Source organism: Passer domesticus, chromosome 15 (assembly GCF_036417665.1).
Source record: "Passer domesticus isolate bPasDom1 chromosome 15, bPasDom1.hap1, whole genome shotgun sequence".
Taxonomy (NCBI): Eukaryota; Metazoa; Chordata; class Aves; order Passeriformes; family Passeridae; genus Passer; species Passer domesticus.
In genome coordinates, this window is record NC_087488.1 from 9,150,270 (window position 1) to 9,175,603 (window position 25,334).

Sequence of the window (25,334 nt, forward strand, 5' to 3'; positions counted from 1 at the left end):
AAAATATTGTCTGTCTTAGAGACCAGAGAAGACTCAGGGCCAGAGAGCACATTTGGCTTAAGCAAGGAAGAGGTGGATTTCTTTCCCCAGTCAGTCATTCACCTGCTTTCTTTTGGTAGAGGCTGTTGTTTTTTGGGGTTGGTTTTTTTTTTTTTTTGGTGAGTAACCTGCCGAAGTTTTTGACTCCAGTTTAATCTAGGACAAGAAAGTATAGCTTAATTAAGTATGTTAGAAATGTCTTCATTGCTGAGTGTGTATTTTAGATTCATACACTCAATGGATATGGTCCTTCCTGGCCTGAACACCCAAAGAGAGTAGAACTAAGTGGGTAATACATTTTCAAATGTGACTTTGTTCCAGCCATCACTGCAGTCCAGATGCCATGATCAGGTTGTTCCCAGTGGGTGGTGATTGATTAGAGTCCTCCCTGGAGCTGACTGTGGCTCAGTCTCTTTCCAGAATGTTTGAACTAGTTATGTGAGCTGCAGAAATGCATTGGAAAGCTCTAACTACAAAGCTCATTAGCTACACTTCTGAAATTGTTTCTTAATGTAATCTATATTACATTTTTGTTTGATATGGATGCTTAGAGAGATGGTGAAAAACTGAACAGTGTCCTTAAAAAAAGTGATTTTAGAGAAGTGCTTTTTAATGCTTTATCAGGAGAGAATTTGTCTTGTCTGAACAAAAGCACAGATCTTCATGGTCAGCTGAAACTCTGCATTGTAGATTACCCTGCAAAAAGGAAAACCAGGTCTGTGTAGCTCTGGAAATGAAGAATAACCTGAAAATTACAACAAGCACCATGGTCTGTTATGTTAGTTGTCCTTGTGCCTTTGGCTTCATAGTTCATGTTGGTCCTTTCCACCTGTGGATATTCATCCATTCCAGCTTTTCTGGAGTGAAAACATAAACTTGTGTTGGCCTCCAAAAATGTTTCTTTGTTTTTTTTCTCCTTCTAGTGTTCTAAGCTGCTTTCAGACACAACAGTAATCCAGTTTTATCCAAGCAAATTTGTTTTAATTACAGATATCCTTGATACTTTTGGTAAGTATCTACTGTGCCAGTCTTACTACACAAATGTTAATAAGATTATTTTTTTGTAATGTTACAAAGTATTAAAGTTATCAAAAAAAGCCCGAAATGACTTTTAGTTGTAACATGGAATATTTCCAGCATAAACATTTGGACCCTGGTGGTAAACATGGTATATAACTAAAAAGTCTCCTAAGAGCAAAGTCCTTAAGGGAAAAATATTTCATTTTGTGCTTCTGTGCTTTATGTATTAGTGAATATCTAGAACAAAATGTTAGGAAAAGTCATGATCTCTGCATTTTGAAATTAAAAACATGCTGTCATTATAAAAATATTTTGGATTTTAGCACCCTTTTGTCTCAATATTTCATTATTTTTGTATTTTGAAGAATAGAAGTCAGAAAGTTTTCTTTGGCTGAATAGGGACTGTGAAATGATCAGAATGTAGTTATTGATTTTTTAAAATATATTTTTTAATTTGTAAGTGAACTTGTCATCCACTTCATGTTGTTCTCTAATTTTTCTGCCATGTTATGAAAAATATTTACAGTGGTTTTGAAAGTTGGAGTGTATTTTGGTGCCAGCAGGATATGCTACGACAGAGATCCAATTGTTCTTTCAGGTCGTGCTTCCTCTTTGTGCTCCTTCCTCCTTGCTGAGGGCTGCTGGAGATAACACAATGTCCACACTCAGCAAAGTCAGGACAGCAGCTGTCCTTTCCTGGCCTGGGAGGAATCTGACCTGTGTGTTACCTCTGCTCTTCAGGGAGCCAGAGATTGTTTTTGTAGTGTGAGAAGGGCTAAATCACACTGGACATTTCAGCCTCACTAGAGGGCAGCAAAATGTCAGTGTTCTAGGAAGCTTTTTCCATCTGATTTCATTGTATGTTGTGAAGGGAACCTTTGACCAGCATTTTGTGTTTTACAGTTTGTTAATTTGTTTTGGGTTTTGTATTATTCTTTTTTTTTTTTTTTAACCAGGCAAACTGGTGTATGAAAGAATTCTGTCAATGTGTGTGGATAACAGAGTCTCTCTGCCAGGTAACTTTGTGTTTGTTTCCACTGTGCTTCAGAAAAAAATCATGTCCAACCTTGAGGAAGGTTAAATAGAGGACCATTGCTACTCTATCTCCTATAGAAAAGGTTCTGATTTGACTCTAGTAGCTCTTAGTTTTTAACAGAGTAAAATCCATTGCTTGCAGCTTCCACTGTTCACAGTATTCATGCAAAATTCAGAAGGAGTTTGTAAGAGGATGTGTTCAGTGTTCAGGGTACAGAAACAAAGTTTCTGTCCATATTCAGTATTTCCTACTTGCAATAGTATTATTTAAAATTTATTTTAGCCTTTTAAAATCAACTACTTGGGTGCTTAAATCTCTTTTGTATGCTCTCTAGTCATTACAGATTTGTATACACGTGTTTGTTACAGATTCTCTGTATTTTCTTTTTTTTACAATTTCTGATTTTGGAAGAGCAGAGACAGAAGTTGGATTTGTCAGTAGCAGCTCGGAGATGAGCTCCAAGTGCCTGAATTCAGGTTCTGAAATGTTATTTACTACAAGATTGTTACCTTTTCTTGTTATGTTCTCAGGTCTGACTGCTGTTCAAGACAGCTGAGAGCAAATGTATTGCCTAGTTTGTTGTTGTGCACCTAATTTCTTGATGAATGGAAAGAGAATACAGTTTTAAACCTAACATGAAAAGTAACTGGTTTCCAGAAAGAATGTAACTATTTCTGGGTTGGTTTTTTTTTTTCCCAGATAACTTTTCTCCAGAGAGTGTTAACGATACAGCTAAAGAAACTTGCTTAAACTGGTTTTTCAAGATTGCTTCAATAAGAGAACTCATTCCCAGATTGTATCCTTGTCAAATGAGAACCTCACAGTGTGTCTGCAGGTTTTTTGTAGATTTTCCCAAAAGTGAATGTGTTTGTTTCAATAAAACCCACAGGATCTGATGTTTATACTGGCTTTGTTTTGTTTGTTTCAGGCTGTATGTTTTGAATGTACTTTTGAGTCATGTTTCATAGTAAACTGGATGCCTAATTATTGGTTCTGAGCAGTTTGGCAGTGACAGAGATGATGTATGAAAAATTTTGAAACAAAATCCTGTAGATAATACAAATATAAAATAATAAAAATCAGCAAAGTGTAGTGACATTAATTACAGAAGGCCTTAAAATAGTTTGGTCAATATCCATTTGGTGTGTGTTTGCTTATGGTTTCTCAGTGGTGTGAATCTTAGTTTTGTTCCTTAACTTGGCTTCAATGTAGTTACGTGGAAGCAGCAATACTGAAGTGCAATAAGTTCCTGTCCAAAACGTAAGAATAATGTTCAGTATGGGAAGGAAGTGAATGGGCAAACTTAGGAACTAATTAAAAGAATTAAACACAAGAGGTCTGTGATTAATGGTGGGTAGGGTCTTAGTAGAACTGAGAAGAAGCAGTAAAGAGAGGTTTTGGAATTTTTAATGGGAATGCCATGAAAAAATTAAAGGTGGACTGTGATATACTTTGAAATACAGCAGTGCTCTCAAACACATGTGCAAATGTGACATCAGTGTCCCAAATCCCAGTGCAAATTGAAGCAGTGACTTCTGGGGATGAAGGGGAAGAAGGTTGTTGACATGAGGAGTGTGGGGAAAAGACAGGATAGAAAACTGAAAGGAAACTATTGATATCATACTGGGAGAGACAGAACAGGAGAAATAATTTAGGAGCAATGAACCACTGTCTGTTGAAAACTTTGGTATAAGTTTAATGTTTTGCCAAGCAGTGCCAACTGCTGAGCAGAAAATGTTCCTTCCCTTGTAATTGTCCTTCTTCAGTTATATTTTTAAATGATGTTGGAAGCCAAATTGGTACTATAGTGACAACTTTATTGTCCCTAAAAAGCAGTTCTTTTACTGGAATTAGTGGGCCTCATATCCAGGCTCTGTCAAAAAGGACCTGTGGGCAAATGAGACATGGAAGGAGTTCTGCCAGTTCTGCTTTAAGCATCTGCTTTCCTTACACCGAGTTACAGCTTTTCCATAGCTCTCCTCTTCTTGAAGCTGGAGGAGTTCTTTAGTTTTATTTGTCTTGTGAATAGAAAATACTGCAGTTTGAATATAGCATATGTATTACTGTACACAGAAATTTTACTTATGAAATAAGTTTTTGTGCTAGTATCCTTTTTCTTTGTTAGATATTTCTGTAACCCCTGCTCAACTGTTAGTCTACAAGGCAGCTACTGAAGTTCTCTGTAGGGGATAGAATTCTGTTACTGACTGGTGAAGCTCATTTTCATTTCTGATGAAAACAGGGGCATTTCGGAATGTCTCCCACGGTTAACAGCTATGATTAGAGGAATTGGAGATCCACTGGTTGCAGTCTATGCCAGAGCATACCTTTGCAGGGTAGGCTGTCATTTACCTCCTCTGATCTGTACCAAAGATTTACTGCAGCTGTGCTGCCACTGCTTCAAGGAACCACCACTTTTATCTCAAGCAGTCAGCAGCCTATCTCTTTCAACAAACAACAACAGAAAAAGATTTCTCTTCTGTTTTACAAATGGGGAATCTCTCTTTAAGTGTTTGTAATAAGTAAGAATCATTTTCTGTGCTGCTGTGGGCTGCTGCAGTGCACTGGAGTAGACACTGATTTCCTCAGTGCTTACAGATGCTTGGAGCTGATGTTGGGATTGAGTTTAAGAACAGCTGTAACTGCCTCAGGGTGGTTGTTAGTGGACATGACTGTGATAGTAAGCAAGGAAATAATCAGTCAAAAGCATGTGATTCAATGCTGTTTGTTGATTTGATGTGTGTGACTTGGGTGTATTCCTTCAGCAAATGCATTTTTATCTCTGAAGGAGAATTGATAGATGCCAATATAATCTTTTTCTTTTAATACAGGTTGGGATGGAAGTGGCACCACAACTCAAAGAAAGCCTGAATAAAAACTTTTTTGACTTTCTCCTCACATTTAAACAAGTAAGGAAATAAGTGTTTTATTTGCAAAATCAGATAAATGCACTCCTTAGTCAAACTACATGCTACAAGCTACATACTTTAAAAAAGATCTTGCAAGTTCTTAGATCTAGATTTAGGGGTGTTCCTGTATCCAGATATAGTATGGGAAATTTTATATACATTCTGGTATGAAACTGCTCTATTCAGCATGTTTCCAGACTTGAATAATATATGTTAGGAGCTTGATATTTTTTCGTTTAATTTGCATCCATATACAAACTTTAACCAGTTTATCATATCTCCCATTAAATACCTTTTCACAGCAGCTTATTTTTCTCTTATTTCAACAGATCCATGGGGATACAGTTCAGAACCAGCTGGTGGTGCAATGTGTGGAGATCCCTCTGTATTTGACCCTATATTCTCCTGCTATAGACTGGATTTTACAGTGTATTGCATACCATGCTCCAGATGTAAGTGAACCTGGTAATGCTCAATGCTCAAGTTGTGGTGAAGAGTTAATTGAAAAGAGTTACTAAAAAACAACCCCTCAGTCAATTTTTACATGAGTGTGAAGGCAAGTAAAAAGAGCCTACATAGGACTGTCTGATGCTCTCTTCTGTACAGGAAGAATGTTTGCTTCCACAAAGCTCAAGTGTGACCACTTCAAGTTCATAGGCAGTATTCCTGTTTGTTTCTTGCTGTCCTTTAATCTTTATTTGCTGAATTAATCCTTTTCTTCTGTCATACAGATACACAAATGATTTGACTAAACTGTAGCTTAACGTAGTGAGCAGGCTGTTTTAATCTCTGTCAGTCTGGCAGAGTTTTCACCTCTCCTGCCAGAGATAACTGACCTGGCTGGCAAATAGTGATTACCTGGAGTAATGGCATGGATAAAGGATTGCAGATTTGACTTCCATAAAATGGTGGTTTTGATTGAAATGCCACTATACCTGTTCCAGAAGATGTGTTTTATGTTTAGCTACACCATTGTTTTCTTGTGCTGTAAATACAGGGTAAAACAGGACTATGGGAATGTATTGGAAAGGTAATTAAAAAGCTTTTAGTAGATTTCAGTACAGTAAATAAAGCTGAATATATTTGCAAAGTCTCAATTCACTAATTTTAATATATAATTGTTCCAGGTTCTGCTTACTGAGATGATGGAGAGATGCAAAAAGTTGGGGAACAAGTAAGTGATGCAGAGTGTAGAAGACAGGAGTCTGTAATGAGTACCCCTGAGTCCCTGCAATGATGTTCTCTCTTCCTCTTTTGGAAGCAGTTTGGATGCATAGTGCAGCTTTCATTCTCCCAGTAGCTTACTAAATCATCATTATGAACATCTGGTTTTGAAATATGAATTCTAAAATATGGTAGATTACTTGTCAAGCTAAAGTTAATTAGCTTAACTTGGTTGCTGCATTCTGGTTCCTAAGCCAAAGTCTAGGACATCTAATGTGTTCTCCCTTAGCCATGTCTCTGGTGCCTGGTTTTGCTTCACTTTTCTGGGTTTTCCTCCCCTTTTTTCCCCCTGTCTTCCACTGGCTACAGTCAGGCCATGCATGCATTCAGCAAGGGAAGTTGTAAAGCTGCTGGCAACCTTTGTAAGGTGGTAATACTTGGGAATTTGCTTTTTTCAGCATTAAAATGAGTATCTCAAATGTCTCCTAGAAGTCTTTGTGCAGGGTAGTCGTGTTCAGGAAGATGGTCTGGTCTGAAAGTTGGATGTACTGACTGGGTTTTGTGAAGGCAGTCTGGCCTGCTGATGGACTCCTCTCTGTGCATTTTATTGGGTAGCTGGGCTGAGTTCTGTGAAGGTTTTCAGCTATATTTTTTTAATGTGCTTTGCACAGTCCAGTTCTGCAGCAGCTGAGGAACTAAAACATGTTTATCACTTAGCTGAGGAATGCCAGCATTCTGTGACTGAGCTAAGGAGTGCAGGGAAAGCATGATTTAAAAAATGTGCTGTGAAAGTGATATTGTATCAGAGGGTATAGAATAGACAAAAATAATTCACGTTCTCTGATGTACAAATTATTTTGGAGAGGTATTGATTTGTAGAACTTATTTTCAAATCAACTTTCAACATTTTTCACTGTAAGGATGGGCTCCTCCTCTTTGTTCCTGTTTCCTGTTTGAAGGAAGGATGAAGTGTTGAGTATAATTAGGTTTCTTTTTGAAAGATATGTTTTTGGGACATGTCTTTTTTATTGGGAAGTTGAGTAATCCAGTTTAAAACAGTAGTCTTCTTTCAAAGTGGAGTTCTGTGTATTTGTGTCTTCTCATGACTGTCAAGATACTACAAAGCAAGAGGCATCAGTATATAAATCTTGAAATAATCTCAATATGTTCCGTGAGCTACTTTGCAGCCATCTAAGGGAAAAGGGACAGCCTTCTCTCTGTATTGCAAAGCACAGACCTAATGATCTGGAAGTGCTTGTCTAATGAAAAAATGCAAATTCCAGTCAAATTGGGATGGGACCACTAAGGCTCAGGCAGAAACACAGAAGCTGCTGGGTTATTTTAAGCACTTCACAGAATTTCCCTCAAGGCAAACTGCCCTCTATTCAAACTGTCTGTTTCAGACTAGTGAAGGGCACAGTGTTTTATGAGGCAGCTTCTTGAGCTAACTGATGGCTGAGGAAACTGATGTTACAGTGATGCAGTGAGTTCACTCTTCCATTGTGGCTTTGGCTTGATAGTAACACAAATACCTGTCTGAGTGGTTAATCAGAAATGTCTAAATATGCCATTGCCAATTTTACATTTTATTTTAATCCTAACAATACAACTTCTAGAAATGTGGCTTTTATAATGCATATATAATTAATTAAGAAAAATGTCAATAGGGGTTTGCCCTCCCTAAGTATTCTTCTGAACTGTAGTTAAACAGAGAGTAAGTTTCTAAATGTCAGCTACTCCTGGTTTCCTTGATATTTCTAAATGGTGGCTTCAAAAACATCTGTGTGGAAGAAGTATTTTACAGGTTTCCTTATCTGATGGCTTAATGTTTTCTTGTTTTGCTTATGCATCATTAATCCTCATCAAAGCAAGCTCAATTTGTGTGAGGTTCTTTTTTCCTTATTATCTTTCTTTTTTTAAAATTTATGATAGGTGCTGCCCAGTTGTTGGTCTAGGAAGTTCAGATTGATGTAAATGCAGGTACTATTAAGTTTGAGCTGCTGTTGAGCTGCATTGATCTGTGTTGTTCATTGCAGTGCTTTGCTGCTGAATTCAGTCATGTCGGCGTTCAGAGCAGAGTTTATTGCTGCGAGATCAATGGACTTCATTGGCATGATTAAAGAGTGTGATGAGTCTGGATTCCCAAAGGTAACATTTTCTATCTAATTTGTACCAATTCCTTTCCTTTGACTGAGGTCTTTATGCTCTTAGTTGCCTGCATAACTTGTGTGTCACTTGAATAAAATTATTCAAATGGTTTGATCTGAGAATCTTTCTGCACACTGTACCTGCCAGACCAGTCTTGGATGGACGTGCATTGTCTGCTTTTAATTAAAAATTTCTCATTAACTGTCAGCATCTCCTCTTTCGCTCCCTGGGATTAAACTTGGCATTGGCTGATCCTCCTGAAAATGATCGCCTTCAAATATTAAACGAAGCCTGGAAGGTTATAACAAAGCTGAAGAACCCACAGGTGAGTTACTGTCCATTCTGTTTCACTACTGACTCTGTGTTAGAGCAAAGTTGTAGCCAGTTGTTCAGTCGTGACATTGTTTACCTTTTCTAAATACACACAGTTGCAAAAAAATAAGTAATGGCTGTAATATCTTTGGATCATCCCATTCTCTTATCTCTGCTGAAGCATAACTTAATTTTACACAACATTATTACCCAAATGCAGCTTTTGAGTTCTAGATCTTTAGGTCTGCATGAATCATACCTCAGAAGTTAATTCTTTCAAGTGTCATTTTTGCAAGTGTATTTGTCACAGTCTCCTGCAAATGTTGGTAGTCATGAGACACATGTATTTCTAGGATTACATCAACTGTGCTGAAGTGTGGGTGGAGTATACCTGCAGACATTTTACGGTAGGTGGAAATTACTTTGTTTCCTTTGGATTTTTCTGATACAGACTAAGTGGTTGTGCTAGCAGCCTGGTATTAAAGATGGAAAGGCTTTGACTATTCACTATAAATGTGTGGGAATGAAAAAATCTATATCCTTTCATGAAAGGTGAATGGGGACAAAAGATGCAGCTTTGAAGCTTTACTACCCCACAGCACTGAACATTTCTTATCCTTATGTTTTAATGGCAGATGGGTCAGTTTAAGTAAGGATTTACTGGAGCTATGGTTAAAGTTCCTGGCTTTAACTAGAGCTCTGTAAAAAGCTGATGCTTTGGCAAATGGAAATAAATTATCCTACTCAGCTGGTGTTTGGTGACTTGATTTATGTGCCAATTTCATTTTGTAACCTTGTTTTTTGGTGCACAGAAGCGAGAGGTCAATACAGTTCTGGCTGATGTTATCAAACACATGACTCCTGATCGGGCATTTGAAGATGCTTACCCACAGGTAAGGAGTTTATTTTGCCAAACCTGTAAAAATCTCATGTGCATTTTCTTAGGTGGAATCAGTTCTTAAACATTCCTGATAACTTTTATAACAAAATAATTATTTTTAAACACTAGTTTCAAATTGGGAAGCCTCTTGGAACACTGTAATGCTGTGATTTATTCCTCCTTTCTTTCCATGCACATCAGTCTTTTAATTCTGAGAAATGCTAAACTTGAATGATTTATGTATTTAGAAGTATCAAGAGTTAACTCCTACATCAGCAGTGGTGTTTGCTGAAGGAAATTAGCAATCATGATAGGCTGTTTAAACAGAAGTAAACCATAAAATAATCCATCTCTACTTGGCATTGTTAAGGCTTCAGTGAATTATTGTGTCCAGTTCTTGAGGCTGAATGCCAAATGAGATATGGATTAGTTGAGAAGGTTTTTGTGGTTACTTGGAGGGTAGAAAAAGTGCCTACAAAAGAGGATTTAACAAACTGGTTTGAGTTTTCTTTCTTTATTTATTTGGCTGAGATTTTTAGTGCAGAGAGCTGGAGGACATGGAGACTCTAAAAAAATGTCCTTAACTATGGAAGTGAAGAGCAAATAAAGCCTGGGCAGGCTGGTCAGCCTCTGTTCAATATGGGCTCTGAAGGGTGTGTAGGAAGAGTGTGGAGGAACAGCATAGATGTAGTTTGTCCCACTTTGGGGAAGGAAATTACGTTGGTGAATGCTTGAAACATCTTTCAAAAGAGTCTTCTATGAATAACTAAAGAAGAATAATCTCTGGTGTGGATAGTCTTAATTTAACTCATATTACAATAATTTTCCCCTTTTTAAATTTTTTCCTTTTTCTCCCCTTTAGCTGCAGTCAATTATTCAGAAAGTTATTACCTATATCTATGACTTTGCTCTGCTTTTTTCAGTGGTAAGTGATATTCTCTTTAATAAATTTTTAAGAAGAACTGTTTGGCAGTTTTTCTGCAAGAGAATTTGCCTTATCTGGGATATTTAGATTGTTTACAAGTTCACAGAATGCAAGGATTTTTTGTCAAGTAGCTAAGTGCAGAAATATTTTCTGTTGCTTACTACTTAAGTACTTATTATTCCATTTCCAGTTTTCTATACTTTTTTCATTAGGCTGATAAATTCTCTAAGTTTGTTTGTTACTGTGGCATAAGTGACAGTGAATGGAAGATGAAATACCATTTATTTGTGTGTGTGTTAATGTAATTGCTGGTAGCTGGTTCTGTGTTATGATACATACTTATCATGCCCTCTCATTGCACTTTCACTTGGCATTGGAGCAAAGTGGAACTCGGGGAGGTCAGAGACTCAGTATGAGGTAGAAAAATAGAAACAAAGGCAGCAAGTGTGTGTCACAGTCCAGAAGAGTGTACTCTTTTAAAGAGTGAAACTCAAGACTGATGCTGTGGATTTGGGGTCCAGCCTTGATCACAAATTGCTTGGATAATTCTGAAAAACTTACTCTCAGCTATATTCTTGAGATGATGCAGACATGAAGTATTTTAGTATGTTAAACGACCTAGACCCTTGCTCTGGATAGATGTGAAATTGTTGATGATGTGTAGACTATTTTAATTGTGTATAATATCTTACCTTTTTTTCCCTATAGATATCTGAATTTCTGATGACCCTAAGCTGTTTGAAGCATATGATTGCTTTTAAAAATAAAGTGCAACGTTTGATTCAAACAGTTCTGTATTTTGTGTTCCCTTCTGGATCTCTGTGATCAATAAATTGATACATCTTTCAACCATCAGTCCTTTTCCATTAGCTCCACTTTTCATCCTTTGAGATGAAATACTGTTTTCAAAACAGATGAACATAGTTTTACCTAAATTGCTGTGCTTATAAAACTTACTCAAAATAAGTGTGTTCCTTGTAACACACCTAATTGTACTTGTTTATGTATTTGTACTTTCAGGAGAAATTCTTGCCATTTCTGGATATGTTCCAGAAGGAAAGTGTGAGAGTGGAGGTTTGCAAGTGCATTATGGAGTCTTTTATTAAGTAAGTGGAGACTGTTGAAGTGAAATGCACTCTGGAGGCTCTGAGAAACTTACTGAAAGGTGGCTAGGGAAGAGGAGTCAGTATATTGGCTATTTAATCTAAGAAGGTGTTCCAGGCTATGGGAAAGAAAAAAAGTAAATGTGTCAGTTTTATTAATGTATTGATGAACTGTTTGACTGTTCACAAAGAAAGTTGAAGTAATTATATTAATGCTTACTTGCTTAACAGAATAGTTGTTCTCTGAGCTTTTTTTTTTTTTTTGTGTTGCCTTAGCTGGTTTATGAAATTTATTTCACATTCCAGTTGCTGTGACAGCACAGAATAGAGTATTGCTACAGCTGAAAATGAACTTAGAAAATGAAAATACATTCAACTGTTCTGAAAGTCAAGCAGTCCTTTTCTTTTCAAATAATTAAGAAGTTTCTTGAAACATTTTTCTCATTTCCACCTTCCCTTCAGGTATTTATATTCACTGCTGAGCCTCCCAAGCCTTCTCTCCCCTAGGGCACACGAGGCCAGCTCTCTTGGCTTTACTGCCAAGACATGAGAGATGCTGTGGCCCCTTAATCATCTTAGTGGAGCTGCACTGCACATGTGCCTCTGTACCTAAACCTGACACTGATCCTGCCTGTCCCTGAGTAGCTGGGAAATTAAAATATATCTTGGTAAATCCAGGATTGTTTTATTTTGATGTTCTTAGATTGCCTCAGTGTGTCACATGTCCACCTTGCTGTGTCCCTTAAGGAGTCAGAGTCTGTGGCTTGGCAATGCACCTGTGTATTTTAAGATAATATTTCTTGGCTGGCATTTACTGGAATTCTACCCATATTAACCATGTGATCATTGATGTTCATTGGTTCACAAGTGAATTTCAAATTTGTGCAACGTCATACGATGCTGGTGATTGAAATGATGCATTAAATGGGTGTTGTTCTGTGACTTGTTTTCCATTTTGACAGAGCAGGATGTTTCATCACTTTTCTGACACCCTTTGCAGGCATCAGCAGGAGCCGACGAAGGATCCTGTCATCCTCAATGCTCTCCTGCACGTCTGCAAGACCATGCACGACTCTGTGAAGTAAGGGGAACCTCTGCTGAGAGCTGTCACTCGTGCAGAGTGGGGCTGCCTGACGTGCTTTCGTGTTTCTGGGGCTGTTTGTTTCAAGGTGGATTAAGACATGAATCCAATTAGTGCTGAGGGAAGAGCTGTGCAGTGAAGTGGCAGCACGTCCCATTTGCTCTTTAATTACTGCTGTATTTTGAATACTGAAGCAGAATTTTAAAAAGGAAGTAGCAGTGGTTTTGTAGTTTTCCAGTGAAGCAGAGACACTTTACAATCCAATCTTCAAAACACTCTGAGGGTGAAAACCAATGTAATCTTTGAGTTACAGTGAATAATAAGCTATTTCTGAGTTTCAAGTGAATGTGTAGCTACTAAAGCACAGATTGCCATACTCAATTATACCTTTTTATGGGTCAATGTTTTCAGGCATTAGAAAGGGTGTGAAGACTTTAAAAGGAAACCTGGAAGATCTCTAGGAGCTTCAGTAGGGGAAGGTAGAACTGAGAAGCTGTTGAACCATCTCTATCTTCCCCCTAATTCCTCCTCTTCTATTTTGCCCTTGGCTTTGAGAGCTGAGGTTGTTTGGGATCCCCTGTGCCCTGCTGCACCCTCACTGTTGTGCAGTGTGGAAAGCAGTGTGGTTTGTAGGTAATTTGCAAAAATCACACCGAAATCTGTGTCTGATTGAAAACAGAGCCAGCATCACAGTGCTGCAAATTCTAGCTCTCAAGAGGACAAACCTCCTTTTTTTCATTCTGGTTTGGGTTGAATTGTAAAGGCACAGTCTCTTTTGCCACTCTGAGCCCAGAGCCTCTTAATAAGGCAGATGCTGCAAAGGAACTTAAAACTTTCTCATCCTTGATAGGCCATGAATGCAAGATTTATTGTCAATAAAGAGGTCAGATTTAGCATGTAATTCAAATTTATACCAGCTAGAGTGCTTTATTTTGGGTTGGAGTACTTTATTTGGCTGTATGTTGCACTAAAAGCCACTTCAGCCTTCAAATAGAGCAATATATTTTACCTAAAGCAGCTTATTAAAAAAAATAAAGCAGTTTATAGCAATCCATACTGGTGCTTCCTCTGACGTTTTGCCAAAACAATTTGATCATTTACTGGGACATTTAAAATCCCTTAAACCAGCAGTTCCTTGAGCTGAGATGGTTGTACATCTCTTGGTAAATCATCCTAAATTCCAGTTATCTTTAAGTAACTCCTGCATCTGTTTTTGCACCCTGGCTGAGGGAACTCCAGCCCATTGTGGGGGCTCTCTGACCCCTGAACAGCTGCTGGAGGATAACAGCCTTTGGACTGCTAGGGGGTGATGCTCAATTGAACTGGAAACCTATTACTGACCTGGAGATCTCATTACAAGCCTTCTGAGCCTTTCAGAGCCCATCAGTTGACTCTTTTGATTGGCAATGCACTAATGAGCTAATCATGCTGAGGTTTCCTTTCCTCCCTTACTGAATTTGTATAGTAAAACTATTGTTCTCTTCCCATCTGGTGTCTGAGTTGGAAATTGGTAACTGATACACTAAAGGTCAAAGCTGGAGCCAAGCATATACTAGTAAAGGGATTCAATTCTATTAGTTAATTGTAATTTAGCTTTTTGTTCATCCATTTTCAGTGAAACAGGTTTGACTGACTGGATTTTCATGTGATGTAAATTTGTTACAAATCAGATTTTGGACTCTTGGTGTAGAATAGGTGTCTGTGATAGTTTTGAAAAGGAACTCCTTTTTTACATTTCAGTTTAGTTCAGTTCTTACTAAAACCTAAAGAAAACCAACACTGTAGCAAGATTAAGTTAATTATTTTTTCAATTCTGAGGCAAGGTTAGTTAAAACAGAAAACCTTAAACAAAACAAACCCCAAATGAAACAATAAACTAGTATGTTTATTGCATTCTACAGTGTATAACATTTAAAGGGTATTTCAAAAGCTTTATTCCTTAAATAGGATAACTTTCTTGTAGGAATAGGCTTAGTAATTTCTTTAGGTTTTTAGATTTAATTCTTATTCAAGTTCTCATGTTGTAACACAAGACTGAAGCCATTTGTTTGCTACAATAGAAAGTATTAGTGTACCTTCCTTCTCCTCATGCCAAACTCTGAGTTTTTTTGGGAGTCTAAAGACACTCAGAAATTTTTACTTTTTAAAAAATCTGTGATTTGGATTGGTTCATGGCTGACTTTGTGATATTCACATTAAAATTAGTTTTATACAGATAAATTTATAAAATATTATGTATACTTTGAACCTTTATAAATAAATAGGATAAACAATATTCTAAAATTTACCAAATAATTTTTTTTTCTAGTGCACTAACACTTGAGGATGAGAAAAGAATGTTAGCAGCTCTGATAAATGGATTCATAAAAATGGTGAGTGACCATTGTGTGCAAGTGCTGGGGGCACCCTGGAGCCTGGATTTTTGTGAATGCCCGTGGGGAGCAGGTGCCTGTGTGGCTGGGCCAGAGCCCAGTCTGACTTGCTTCAGGCAGCACAGGCACTGCAGTTCAGTGAGATAACTGTGTCTGTGTTCAAAGAAATGTCTCACAGTGCTGAAGCTGATGGTGCAAGATGAAAGTTTAAAGTACACATGTTGTTTATTTCATCATATTCTCTGCTAGTTTTGTAAATCTGTAAAACAGAGCACATATTTAAAAGTTAAACAGCAACTGAAGCATCAGAGAGGTCACTGGTTTAGGTGAAGGAAATTCCACTACTTGGCTCTAAATGGAACCAATACCAGCTTTCAAAAATACAAAATAAGTGTAACTTTATGTTATTCTGTCTCTGTTTATCTTAATTTATAAATAAAACAATTGGTATTATTAAATTAGTAGTCCCAGGAGAACCCCAGGTGTTCTGTCTTGAAATTAGTCTTTAGCTCATCCCTCACTCTTATTGCAATAAATCTTTTGTTGGTCTCTGTTGGTTTTGAGATGTTAGGCTGTTTTAGGGAGACTTTCTCAAGCTTTTTATATTCTCTAACCATGTACTCTCAATGCCTGGTTTTCCTTTCCCATAGAGCTGTCAGGCTCTGTGTCTACTTGTCCTCTTTCTTCTTTGTTGCAGTTCTATGGATTTACTCTAGATGGTTGCTTTTTCTTCAACTATAATGATTTGCTAATTAATGTTCTAATATAGTCTTGCTTTATTAAGCTTTACATGCAGTATAATTTCCTTTAGGAGGATTTCTTGCATTGAACAAAATTTGATGTGTCTTGATAGTCCTGGTTTGGGGGGAGAAAATCCCAAAGCAGCAAAATGACTATTTATGAATTTAAACCAGCACACATCAAGATGTGGGGGGAAAAGAAATTGTTACAGTCATCCTTACACTCAGTCTTTTTGGTGTAAAAATTTACAATTTTGGGTACATTTTCTTGAGACTAGGACTCAAAAATCAGCAGTTGTACAAATAGAGGAAAAGCAAAGACAGTTGGCTGTAATGTGAGAAACAATCCTTTGTTTTCTGGTGCAGTTGCTTTGATCTTTCACTGTATGGATTAAATGTAAATTTTATTCTAATTTTGTAAAAAATTCTTTTGCATGTGACTTGAGAAATAATAAATAATGCAACCTTGACTTCTATTAGGAAAAAAAATTGCAATAGAATGCATAAATACAGACTGCCTGGAGAATGTTCCTCATGCTCTGCTTTTAATTGACAGCTGAGACACTCCAGCTGACAGCACTTGGGTTTTTTAAGATCTACAGGGTTGGAAGAGGGTTGTTCTCACACAAAGGTTGTTTTTTGACTTCTTTCCTGCCACAATGCAAGGTTACAGGCTTTTGCCATACTATATAAGCATGTATTAATTAACCAAACTCGAGGAAAACCTGCTTTTCTTATTGGTTTACCTAATTAGGAAAAATGCTGTTTTCTGTTGGAGGCCTTTATCAACTAGAAATTAGAGGAATCTGAATATAGATTCACAGATCTATTTCTATGATTCTGGGTTTTTTTGTTTTGCTTTCTAAGTATGATAAAACCAAGCCTTTGTCTCTCTGATAAAGAATCAAGAATTCTGCTAGGTTTGAAAACACTTCACAAACAGGATTTAAATTTTGTTTTCTTGAAAAATACTTGATCTGTAAAGTAGACCCTCATGTGGAGTATAGATAAAAAACCCAAAAACCCCAAACAGTAAAACTTTCATGTTTCCCTAAAGCTCAAGTATTGCAGACAGTTAAAAGAACAGAGATTCTCTGACTGCTGTTTGTTGTTACTGCTGGGTTTTCTCCTTAGCACTATATGGGGATTTTAACTTTTGAATATCTCTGGTTTATCTGCATGCAGTTTTACATGTATTTAAGGCCTACAGTGGTAAAGTCTGAGGCCTTTTTTCTCTTACAGGTCTCATTTGGCCGTGACTTTGAACAACAGCTGAGTTTCTATGTTGAAGCCAGGTCAATGTTTTGCAATCTGGAGCCTGTTCTAGTCCAGCTGATTCATGTAAGCCACAGTTTATCTACCTTTCCTTAATAAATAGGGATATATTTGCATTTCTCCCATTCCCTGCTCAGATTATTGGTCTATTGCAAATAAGTCTGAAGTATTTTAATCAGGTGTTTTATAAAGCGAGCTTTGATCTCATCTCTGGTTTTATCCTTGTAAGCTTTCTGAAGTTCTTGCTTGACAGGCATGCATGGTACCATTGAAACAAAGAAAATGGGCACCCTTCCAAGAGATTTCATGTATAATAAAATAAATGGCACTTTTGTGCATTCAGAATTTGGGTTGCCTCTTCTGTAATCCTCTGTCTAGGAAAGATTAGGCTGTGTCTGGCTGCAGATCCAGGCAGAGTCCTGCTGTGCTTGGGAAGGTTAATCTCTTCTCTGTATTGAGCCACAGGTGTGCATTAGCTGCATCTGATTCCTTTGCAGCATTGTATCTTCCCTTAAATCCTTTTGTTATTTTGGTTTATGGTTTTTTAATCTGTGTTAGCTAGAAATCATAATTGTTATGCTAGCAAGGAGGTGATAGCACTATACCTGGGAAGGAAGGATAAGCTAAAGGCTTGAATAAAACAAGTCTACTTTCATAAATTGAGTCATATTTGCTTTAAGGAAGTCACCAAAATTCTCCCAATAAAAAGAAGATAGTACAGTAGGGTCACACTGTGTCAGGGCTCCTTTGGACACTGGCTGTTCTCTGAATGCATGCAGTAGAACATGCAGGATGTCATTTGCCACTGAGGCTGTGCATTTTTCTTAATGATTTGCTTTTGTTTTGTGTGTGCAGTCTGTGAACCAACTAGCAATGGAAACCAGAAGGGTGATGAAAGGAAATCATTCCAGAAAAACTGCTGCATTTGTCAGGGTAGGTCTGATAATAAACTCTGAGCCTGCTTTCTTTGCAGATAGTACTGTCTGCGGCCACCTAAGTTTATCATTTTTGCAAAACCAGTATGTTAGTATTTTTTGACACTGTTTGTAGTCCCATTATCTCTTGTTAAGAGCAGTCTTTCCTCTCTAAAGCCAAATGTTGCTGTTTAAGGAAAAAAAAAAGATCCAAACCACCTAACAGCAGCTTTGTGTTGAAAAAGAGCAGCAAGAATGACTCCCTCTCTAAAGGAAGGTTCACCAGAGAGGTGTTTGTGTGAATTCTGGAAAGCTCAAGCTTTTCAAATTATATTTTAAATAAAATACCAAATTCCTATGTAACTCGGTCACAGAGAGAATGGGAGATGGGTTATAAAATGTACTCAAACTTCTATCTCATAATATCAGTGCTGATATGCTGAAATCAGGATTTGAATTTCAAATAAGGTGCTCCTTTCAGCTTTAGTTCCTCTGAGATGGAGATGGTCAAATGTGCCTTGAGCTGTGCACAGGCCATCACAGGATAGCCAGGCTGCTTGTGTTCCCTTCTTCCAACCTGAAATGTGGCTACCAAGATGTGTCCACTGCACGTGGGCAGCTGTTTGAGTGTGCTGCAGTTCCTGGCAGCTGTGTGCTGTCCTGGGCTGCCCTGGGGCTTCTCTCTGCCTGGGGGCTCCTTGCCCTGGCCAGGGCTTTGGGCTGTGCCCACAGCTCTGCAGCTGCAGCCCCTGGGCTACATCTGCTTCCTCCCTGAGCACTCAGGGCACCTGCTCTGGCCACTGGGCAGGTGGCTTCCCCCTGAGGACCCTCATCTCCTCTTCTAGGTAGCTTTTGGTCTTGAGCTGCAAGGTGGTTACCTGAGGAGAGAGGAACTCCTTGAGCTACAATCATAGAGAGTCAGTTTTGATCTTATCTAGTAATAGCAACAATTAAAAATATATAGTTATTAAAATACTCATTAGAAATTTAAAGTTGCTGATTTTGGGCTTTACATAATATTTACTTTGTGTTGAAAATGTTTTCCAAAACTGATTTAGGTTTTGATTCCTAATTGTGTATTAAATCAGTAGATTGTTGTAACTCTGAGACAGGAATTTTATTCAATTTTTAAAAATTTACTTTAGGCTTGTGTTGCCTTCTGCTTCATTACCATTCCATCTCTGAGCAGTATCTTCACACGTCTGAATCTGTATCTGCACTCTGGACAGGTTGCTCTGGCAAATCAGTGCCTTTCACAAGGTAAGGCATGAACTTGGCTACTTAAAGGTTCTCTTATTTCAGAAACATTTCTAACTGAATAATAACTTGGTTGATATCCTAAGTCATATGTATATTTATGATGCAATGAAAATACAGCTCTGTTTCAAGCACTGTTAAAGCCAAACCTTGTCACATTAAAGCAGCTCTTCAGTGGGATCTCCACAGCCAGGACAGCTGACTGCAGCTGACATAGTCCTGGCCATGAGGTGGGTTGTCCTAAATTGCTTAGGAATTATGGAAAGCTTTTCTCCTGCATAATTATGCAAGCACTCTAATCAGAAAGAATGTGCTTTATTATAACTGAAAAAAGAAATAAAAACATCTGTGTAGTAGTTCACAGACTGACAAAATTCACCAATGAGCTGGAAAAGAATTCCAGGTTAAATCAGTGACAGTAGAAACTTGCTATCAGAGCACCTGCATGACAAATGCTTAGCCAGGAAAATGTGCCACTATATTAGAGTGAAACAATGGTGTAATATCAGATCATATGAAGACTGAAAAATATATTTTCTTTTTTTGGATCTAGATTATTGATTGAAATGTGCCTGAGCACATTTTCAGCCATCCTGTTAGTTCAGTGTTAAGTAATAGTAGATTCTGACAAAAAGTGATTTGGGGAAAAAAATGGGAGCTATTCTGGCATCAGAATGAGCATTAAATCTGTATCACCATTTAATATGATCTTGTTCATGTTACAAATGGAAGTCAGTTATCTATTCCAAGAGTCTTCATATACTTTTAACTGCTTGCAGTATTTTTCTTTTCCTTTTTGAAGTGATGTCATTCTACTTTGTTTTGCAATTTTAATCCTGACATTAAATGTCTGCTCTCCAATAGTAAATGCTTTTCCTTTACATGTTTCCAGTGGGGCTGTGAGAGTAATAAATTGGATTACTTTGCAACATCTTTTGTTGTGGCTATTAATTCTTTGTGTTAGCTCTGTGCTTCTTCACGAGAGCTTGTTTTCCAAGCTCTGCATTTACCAGCAAGTTCCAGCTGCACAAACAAGCTGACTTAGGATGCTGATTAAGACTTTTAGTGCATGGTGACTGTTTCATTTCTTTGTTTTGAATCTGATGTTGCCCATACAGCAAAGCAGAGGGATTTAGAGTAAAGCTGACTGTTGTGTCCAAGTTTGTTGTGCAAATAAAAGATCTGCAAAGTCTGTTGTTGTGCCATTAGCATTGTGCAGTTGCTTTCAGAGTTCACATAAAATGGGCTCACCTTTTCTCTCTGTGGTGTTTTATCTAATTGACCAGCTTACCTTATCCTGTATGTCAATTTTCATTTTTGTTGCTGTGTTGCAGAGCTTCTCTAATTGGAAGCAAATCCAAAGCAGTTTTTCTGTAATATTTGGTCTTTGAGAATTATTCCCTGACCATGTTGGGACCCACTTTGTGATTTAATAACTTTCAACTTACAAACTGCTTTTAAACTGTTTTTGTGATCCAGTTCTTCTCTGAGTGAGACTCCTGGGCCCCAGCAACTGTCCAGATTATTCAGTGTGAGGGTTTACAAGTGTGCACAGCTGTTGTTTGACATATGAATACAGTGCACTCACTAAACAATTTGCAGGATCCCCATCCTGAAATCTTTTAAGGTAGCAGATAAATGCAAAGTATTATGAACTCAGTCTCTAAAATGCATGTTCATTAACCACAGTCTCCTGAACTTTAGGTCCACAAGCTAGAGAGAGGAGCTTTTGATCCATCTCTGCTTTTGTTAAAATGAAGCAAGAGCAAAACTGATGTTCAGTAACTCACTTCATTTACCAAGGTTATATAGTTAATCACTTTTTTGCTCCCCTAGCAAGGCTATTTTGGGTATAATTTGTACTCAGAGACATGTCACTTGCATGAGTAATTTAGCATGTGTTAAACAGACACTGTCTTGGGACATTTTTTGTGAACTGTCTTTCCATATGTTGATGCACTAAAGTCACATAATGTGTCCTTGGAAGTTACTTTTCACTCAGTTTAATCTGTATCTCAGCTGAACAAGAAAGAAGTACTGATTAATTCATAACAGCAAATTTCACTTCAGTCAGTTAACTGGTGCCAATTAGACACTGATCTACTAAAACCAATGCAGCATGAAGTGAAGATTTAAGAGTGTGCCATTAATGATATCATTAGGCCAGGAAGGGAAACTGTGCCTTGTCTGTAACCTTTATTTCATGCTGATTTGAATTAGTTTAATTGGTTTAAAATTGTGAAGAGAAATAAAGCTGAAAGGTAATGTACCTGATCTGATAGCTCAGTCAGCAGTGGTGCATACATGAGTTTTGTGCATGCATTTCCTTCTTGAAGATTCCAGCTGCTGTTTGTAGCAAGGTAAAGTCTTGGATTTTTCTCAATTTTAAGTTTCTGTGTGGAGTCCAGCTGTTTGTGAGTTGACTTTTCACTTAAGCACATAACAAATTGAGTTCCACAACTTCTGTTGGCAGTAGGAAGATTTCTCTGAATTGCCAGTGTATCTATCTAGAAAAAGAAGGATGTGCAGGTCATAACAATAAATGGATTTATGAGCCTGAGGATTGCTTTGATAAACTATCAGCAGCTGGAGAGCCACAGCTAATCTGCTTATAGCTGGAAAAGTTTGGGTTTTGCCTCACTCCCAGTTTCAAGGGGCAGCAGTAGTAGCCATCAGTCCTTGTGTCTCACTGCTCCCATTTCCTCTGTCCCAGCCTTGCTTGCTTGGATTTCCCACACTGTTCAATCAAATCAAGTGTTTGGACTCATCCAAATACTTCAGTATTAGAAAATTGTAATATTTTGTGGAATAGATTTTCTTTAAGACAATGAATTGGGTCAGAAATGTGGATTTGTAGGCTCATGAAACTCCAGCAGTAATACACTGGTGGATGTCTGTCTGGGAATGTTCAGAATATATCAAAAATGACTGTTGTCTCTTTCATCTCCAGATCCCAAGACCTGCTTTAAATGAAACGAATCTGTAATTATGTTTAAAATGTTTTAGATGAATTTGCCCTGAATGCATGGTTTGTACCTCTGGAGAGCCCATTAAGAGCCCACCTTTGAAAGGAAGATGCTAGATTTTACAGAGATGAGCTTTTCATTTCTCTTAACTGAGCCACTGAGCACTGCATGCTGCCAACAGGGAACAATAAATTCTCATTGGTCATGCTTCCTGTCATGGGGGTGCTTGGACTAAATTTTGATTAAATGCAGGCTCCATTGTGTCACTCTTCTGGACTTCTGAGATACAGGTATGATTTTCATTGCACACATTTCCTTTTGTCTGTGAAAAAAAGAGACAGCATGAGTTTTTAATGTTTGGTCACAGCATTCAGCAGGTGGTAGAGATGACATAACTTTCTGGTAACGTGTGGTCAACAGCATTTTTGTTTTAAAGGCTGTGAAATCTTTGCCTCACTTGAGAAATAACATGCTGAGTGAATAAGGTAATTGAGCTTGTTCTGTCTGACTGATTTCACTGGGATATTGTCAAACATTAAACTTTGTAAAAATGGAGAGCTTCTTCCTCAGATAAACTGCTGCAGACCTTTTTGCTTAGCAAATGCAGATTTTAATTTTGAAGCATAGAGTGCTTAATGCACTTCTAGGTATTTGTTTTGTTTTCCAGTTGTGGCTAAAACGCAGTTACACCTAGTAGATTGGAAAATAATTTCATTTCTACTGCAGAAAATGTTACTTTTCCTTGAGTATTCTCTAAATGCTTCAGTCACGCTCTGGAGAAAGTATGGTATGGAATATCATAATTAGTAATTTTAAATCATAGTCTAATAATGGTTTAGAGTATTTTCTAAGTACCATTAGATAACAATTTCTAGTATTTCTTCTTATCTCCTGAAATCTTTATAGATCTGAAGAATATAAATGGAGAGAATTTGAGATTATGAATTTATAAAAATAGGAACATTAGGAGATTTTCATAATTACAGATACTAGGACTTCTTGGCTCATGTTTCTCTGGTGAGAATGGTATATGGTGACTCTGTTATCTTTTTAAATACTGCTTTCCTTGAAGGTAGTAAAAGAGCTTTGGGAAAAGCATGATGTGATGCTGTTTTCCTTACTAGCAATGCTAAGTGTTGCTTCCTTTGGACACAGCTGTGACCTCTTGTGTTACCTGGGACTTCCACAGCTGGAGACTTCTGCCATTCCCTGAGCTTTTTCTTGCTCCTCTCTTTATCCCAGCCAATCACTTTTCTGTATGATGAGAGAGGTGACATCTCTGTCTCTGTAGGCTTTTCAGACCAGTACTTTATATCAGTTTGTCAGTTCTTCGAGTCTGTCTAGCCCATGACCTGTTTTTGAAAGTGTCTTGTAGCATCCCCTAGGGAAACAATAATGTAGAATGATGCTTCTTGGCTTTCAGGTGCAGGTGATTTAATACATCCTTCAACAAAGCTTGTGTATGGACCAGACCATGGTATTTAATAAAATAGATGGACCAGTCCTTGGGAATTTAATATTTTTAATCAATTTTTAATTTTTGGTCATTATAATTTCATGTGATAGTGAGTTCCACAGTGATCTGCTACTTGGAAGTCTAGGGATTAATTTATGTTAAATGTTAGGTGAATGGCTCAGAGCATGCAGCTGATCTGCTGGAGCAGAATTTAACCACTCCTGATGAATTTTCTTCTTTCTGTCTGTGAGATAATGTAGTCTGTAAATTCCTGAAGTCGTTGTCAGTGTTGCTTTTTCTAATAAGTAAACAGGTCCTAGCACCTCTTCTCTCTTTTTATGCTTTTAGAATTGGGAAGATTGGGACTAGATTAGATTATTCCAGGTATAAATGCCCAACAGCAATCTAAATGATACAATGGCACCTCAGTTTTCCATTACTCTCCTAGTGATTCTTATAATTGCCTTGCCTTTTCAACAGCTGTTTAGGATGTAGTTTTCAGGAAACCATCTATAATGACTCCAAAATCCTTCACGAGTGTAAATAGCCTCTTTAGAACTTCTCTTTCTATAGTTATAGCAAGGCTGTTTCTTTCCCCACATGCCATACTAATATTAGAGTTCATCTGCTGCTTTATTGCTCAGAATCCTGAGATCCATCTGTGATGCTCTGCAGTCACGTTCCAGGGCAGTCTGCAGACACTGTCACCTCCCAGCTCATCCTCAGGACATGTCTCTGCAAAACCTGAAGGAATGCAGTAGTTATTTTGTTCCACTGTGGAAACTTTTTCTTCCTTCTCCTTCCCCCATCCACCCCATCCTTTATTAAGTTATGTACCCTCATGAGGACCTTTTTCCTTATCTTCTTTCAGCTTAGTTGTTTGAAGAGCCATTTCTCTAAGGATAAATATTAAAAGATTTTTTTTTAAATCTAAGTATTTAGAAACAGAATAACTTTTAAACATAATCTTGCTGATTCTTTGGAAGACTTGAGAGAGGAATGATTTGGAAGACTTCTGAGGAATTATGTCTCTCTGCAAAAGACATACAGACTTTCCAGCCTTGCATCATATTTTTGTATGTGTGCTCATTTGATTTTTTTTTCTTCATAATAACAGTAGAAATGATAGTATTTAATTGCAGCATTTGTTATTTCCAAATTTTCAGTATTACTGGTGGGGCTTTCTTTAGAGACTGCTGCTGATGTGGTACCTCTTAGTCTTTAGAGATTATGTGTAATTTAGAGGGGCAGGCTGTAATTTGTGGTTGGTTTTTTTCTGAGTGGGAGGGGAGGCAGTGGGGTGGGGTGTTTGTTGCATTTACTGATTACACCTTAAGAATAAAATTTCTTGTGTCCAGTGTCCTTGCTGATACTGTCTGATGGCCCTGTACAAATCTTCCACTTATGCCTCTGCATGCCTTTGTCTCCAAGTACTAATGCCTTGTGACAATCTTTAACCAAGCTATGCCTGAAACTGGCTCTGCCAAGCTTCATCCACATAATTACCTTTTTATCTGCAGCTAATTCACAGTGTGAATTAACACAGTACATTCCAGCTCACCAAGCAGCAGTGCATTCATTTTCTAATTTCAAGTTTTTCCCTTCAAACAATTCTTGGTTGTTTCTAGATTGGAAGCAATGTGTAGAGATCTTTAAGATGGAGAACATTTAGCAGTAGTTCAAGGGAAAACCACCTTTCAACAATGTGGCAAAACTCTCACAATGACCCCACCAATG

At 37.7% G+C, this 25,334-nt stretch overlaps 1 protein-coding gene across 5 annotated transcripts in view; it reads left to right on the top strand.

Moving 5' to 3' along the window:
- Positions 1-25,334, top strand: part of VPS35L (VPS35 endosomal protein sorting factor like) — a 51,342-nt gene that overhangs the window by 14,921 nt on the left and 11,087 nt on the right. For all 5 annotated transcript variants that reach the window (XM_064390876.1, XM_064390873.1, XM_064390874.1 and 2 more), the window contains 19 exons: positions 963-1,047; positions 2,016-2,075; positions 2,795-2,891; positions 3,308-3,355; positions 4,338-4,431; positions 4,927-5,004; positions 5,334-5,456; positions 6,132-6,178; positions 8,205-8,316; positions 8,525-8,641; positions 8,982-9,035; positions 9,441-9,521; positions 10,371-10,433; positions 11,454-11,539; positions 12,537-12,617; positions 14,926-14,989; positions 16,972-17,070; positions 17,860-17,937; positions 19,064-19,178. In XM_064390876.1, coding sequence (XP_064246946.1) covers positions 963-1,047; positions 2,016-2,075; positions 2,795-2,891; positions 3,308-3,355; positions 4,338-4,431; positions 4,927-5,004; positions 5,334-5,456; positions 6,132-6,178; positions 8,205-8,316; positions 8,525-8,641; positions 8,982-9,035; positions 9,441-9,521; positions 10,371-10,433; positions 11,454-11,539; positions 12,537-12,617; positions 14,926-14,989; positions 16,972-17,070; positions 17,860-17,937; positions 19,064-19,178 — 1,582 coding nt within the window. The remainder of the gene's footprint in view (positions 1-962; positions 1,048-2,015; positions 2,076-2,794; positions 2,892-3,307; positions 3,356-4,337; positions 4,432-4,926; positions 5,005-5,333; positions 5,457-6,131; positions 6,179-8,204; positions 8,317-8,524; positions 8,642-8,981; positions 9,036-9,440; positions 9,522-10,370; positions 10,434-11,453; positions 11,540-12,536; positions 12,618-14,925; positions 14,990-16,971; positions 17,071-17,859; positions 17,938-19,063; positions 19,179-25,334) is intronic.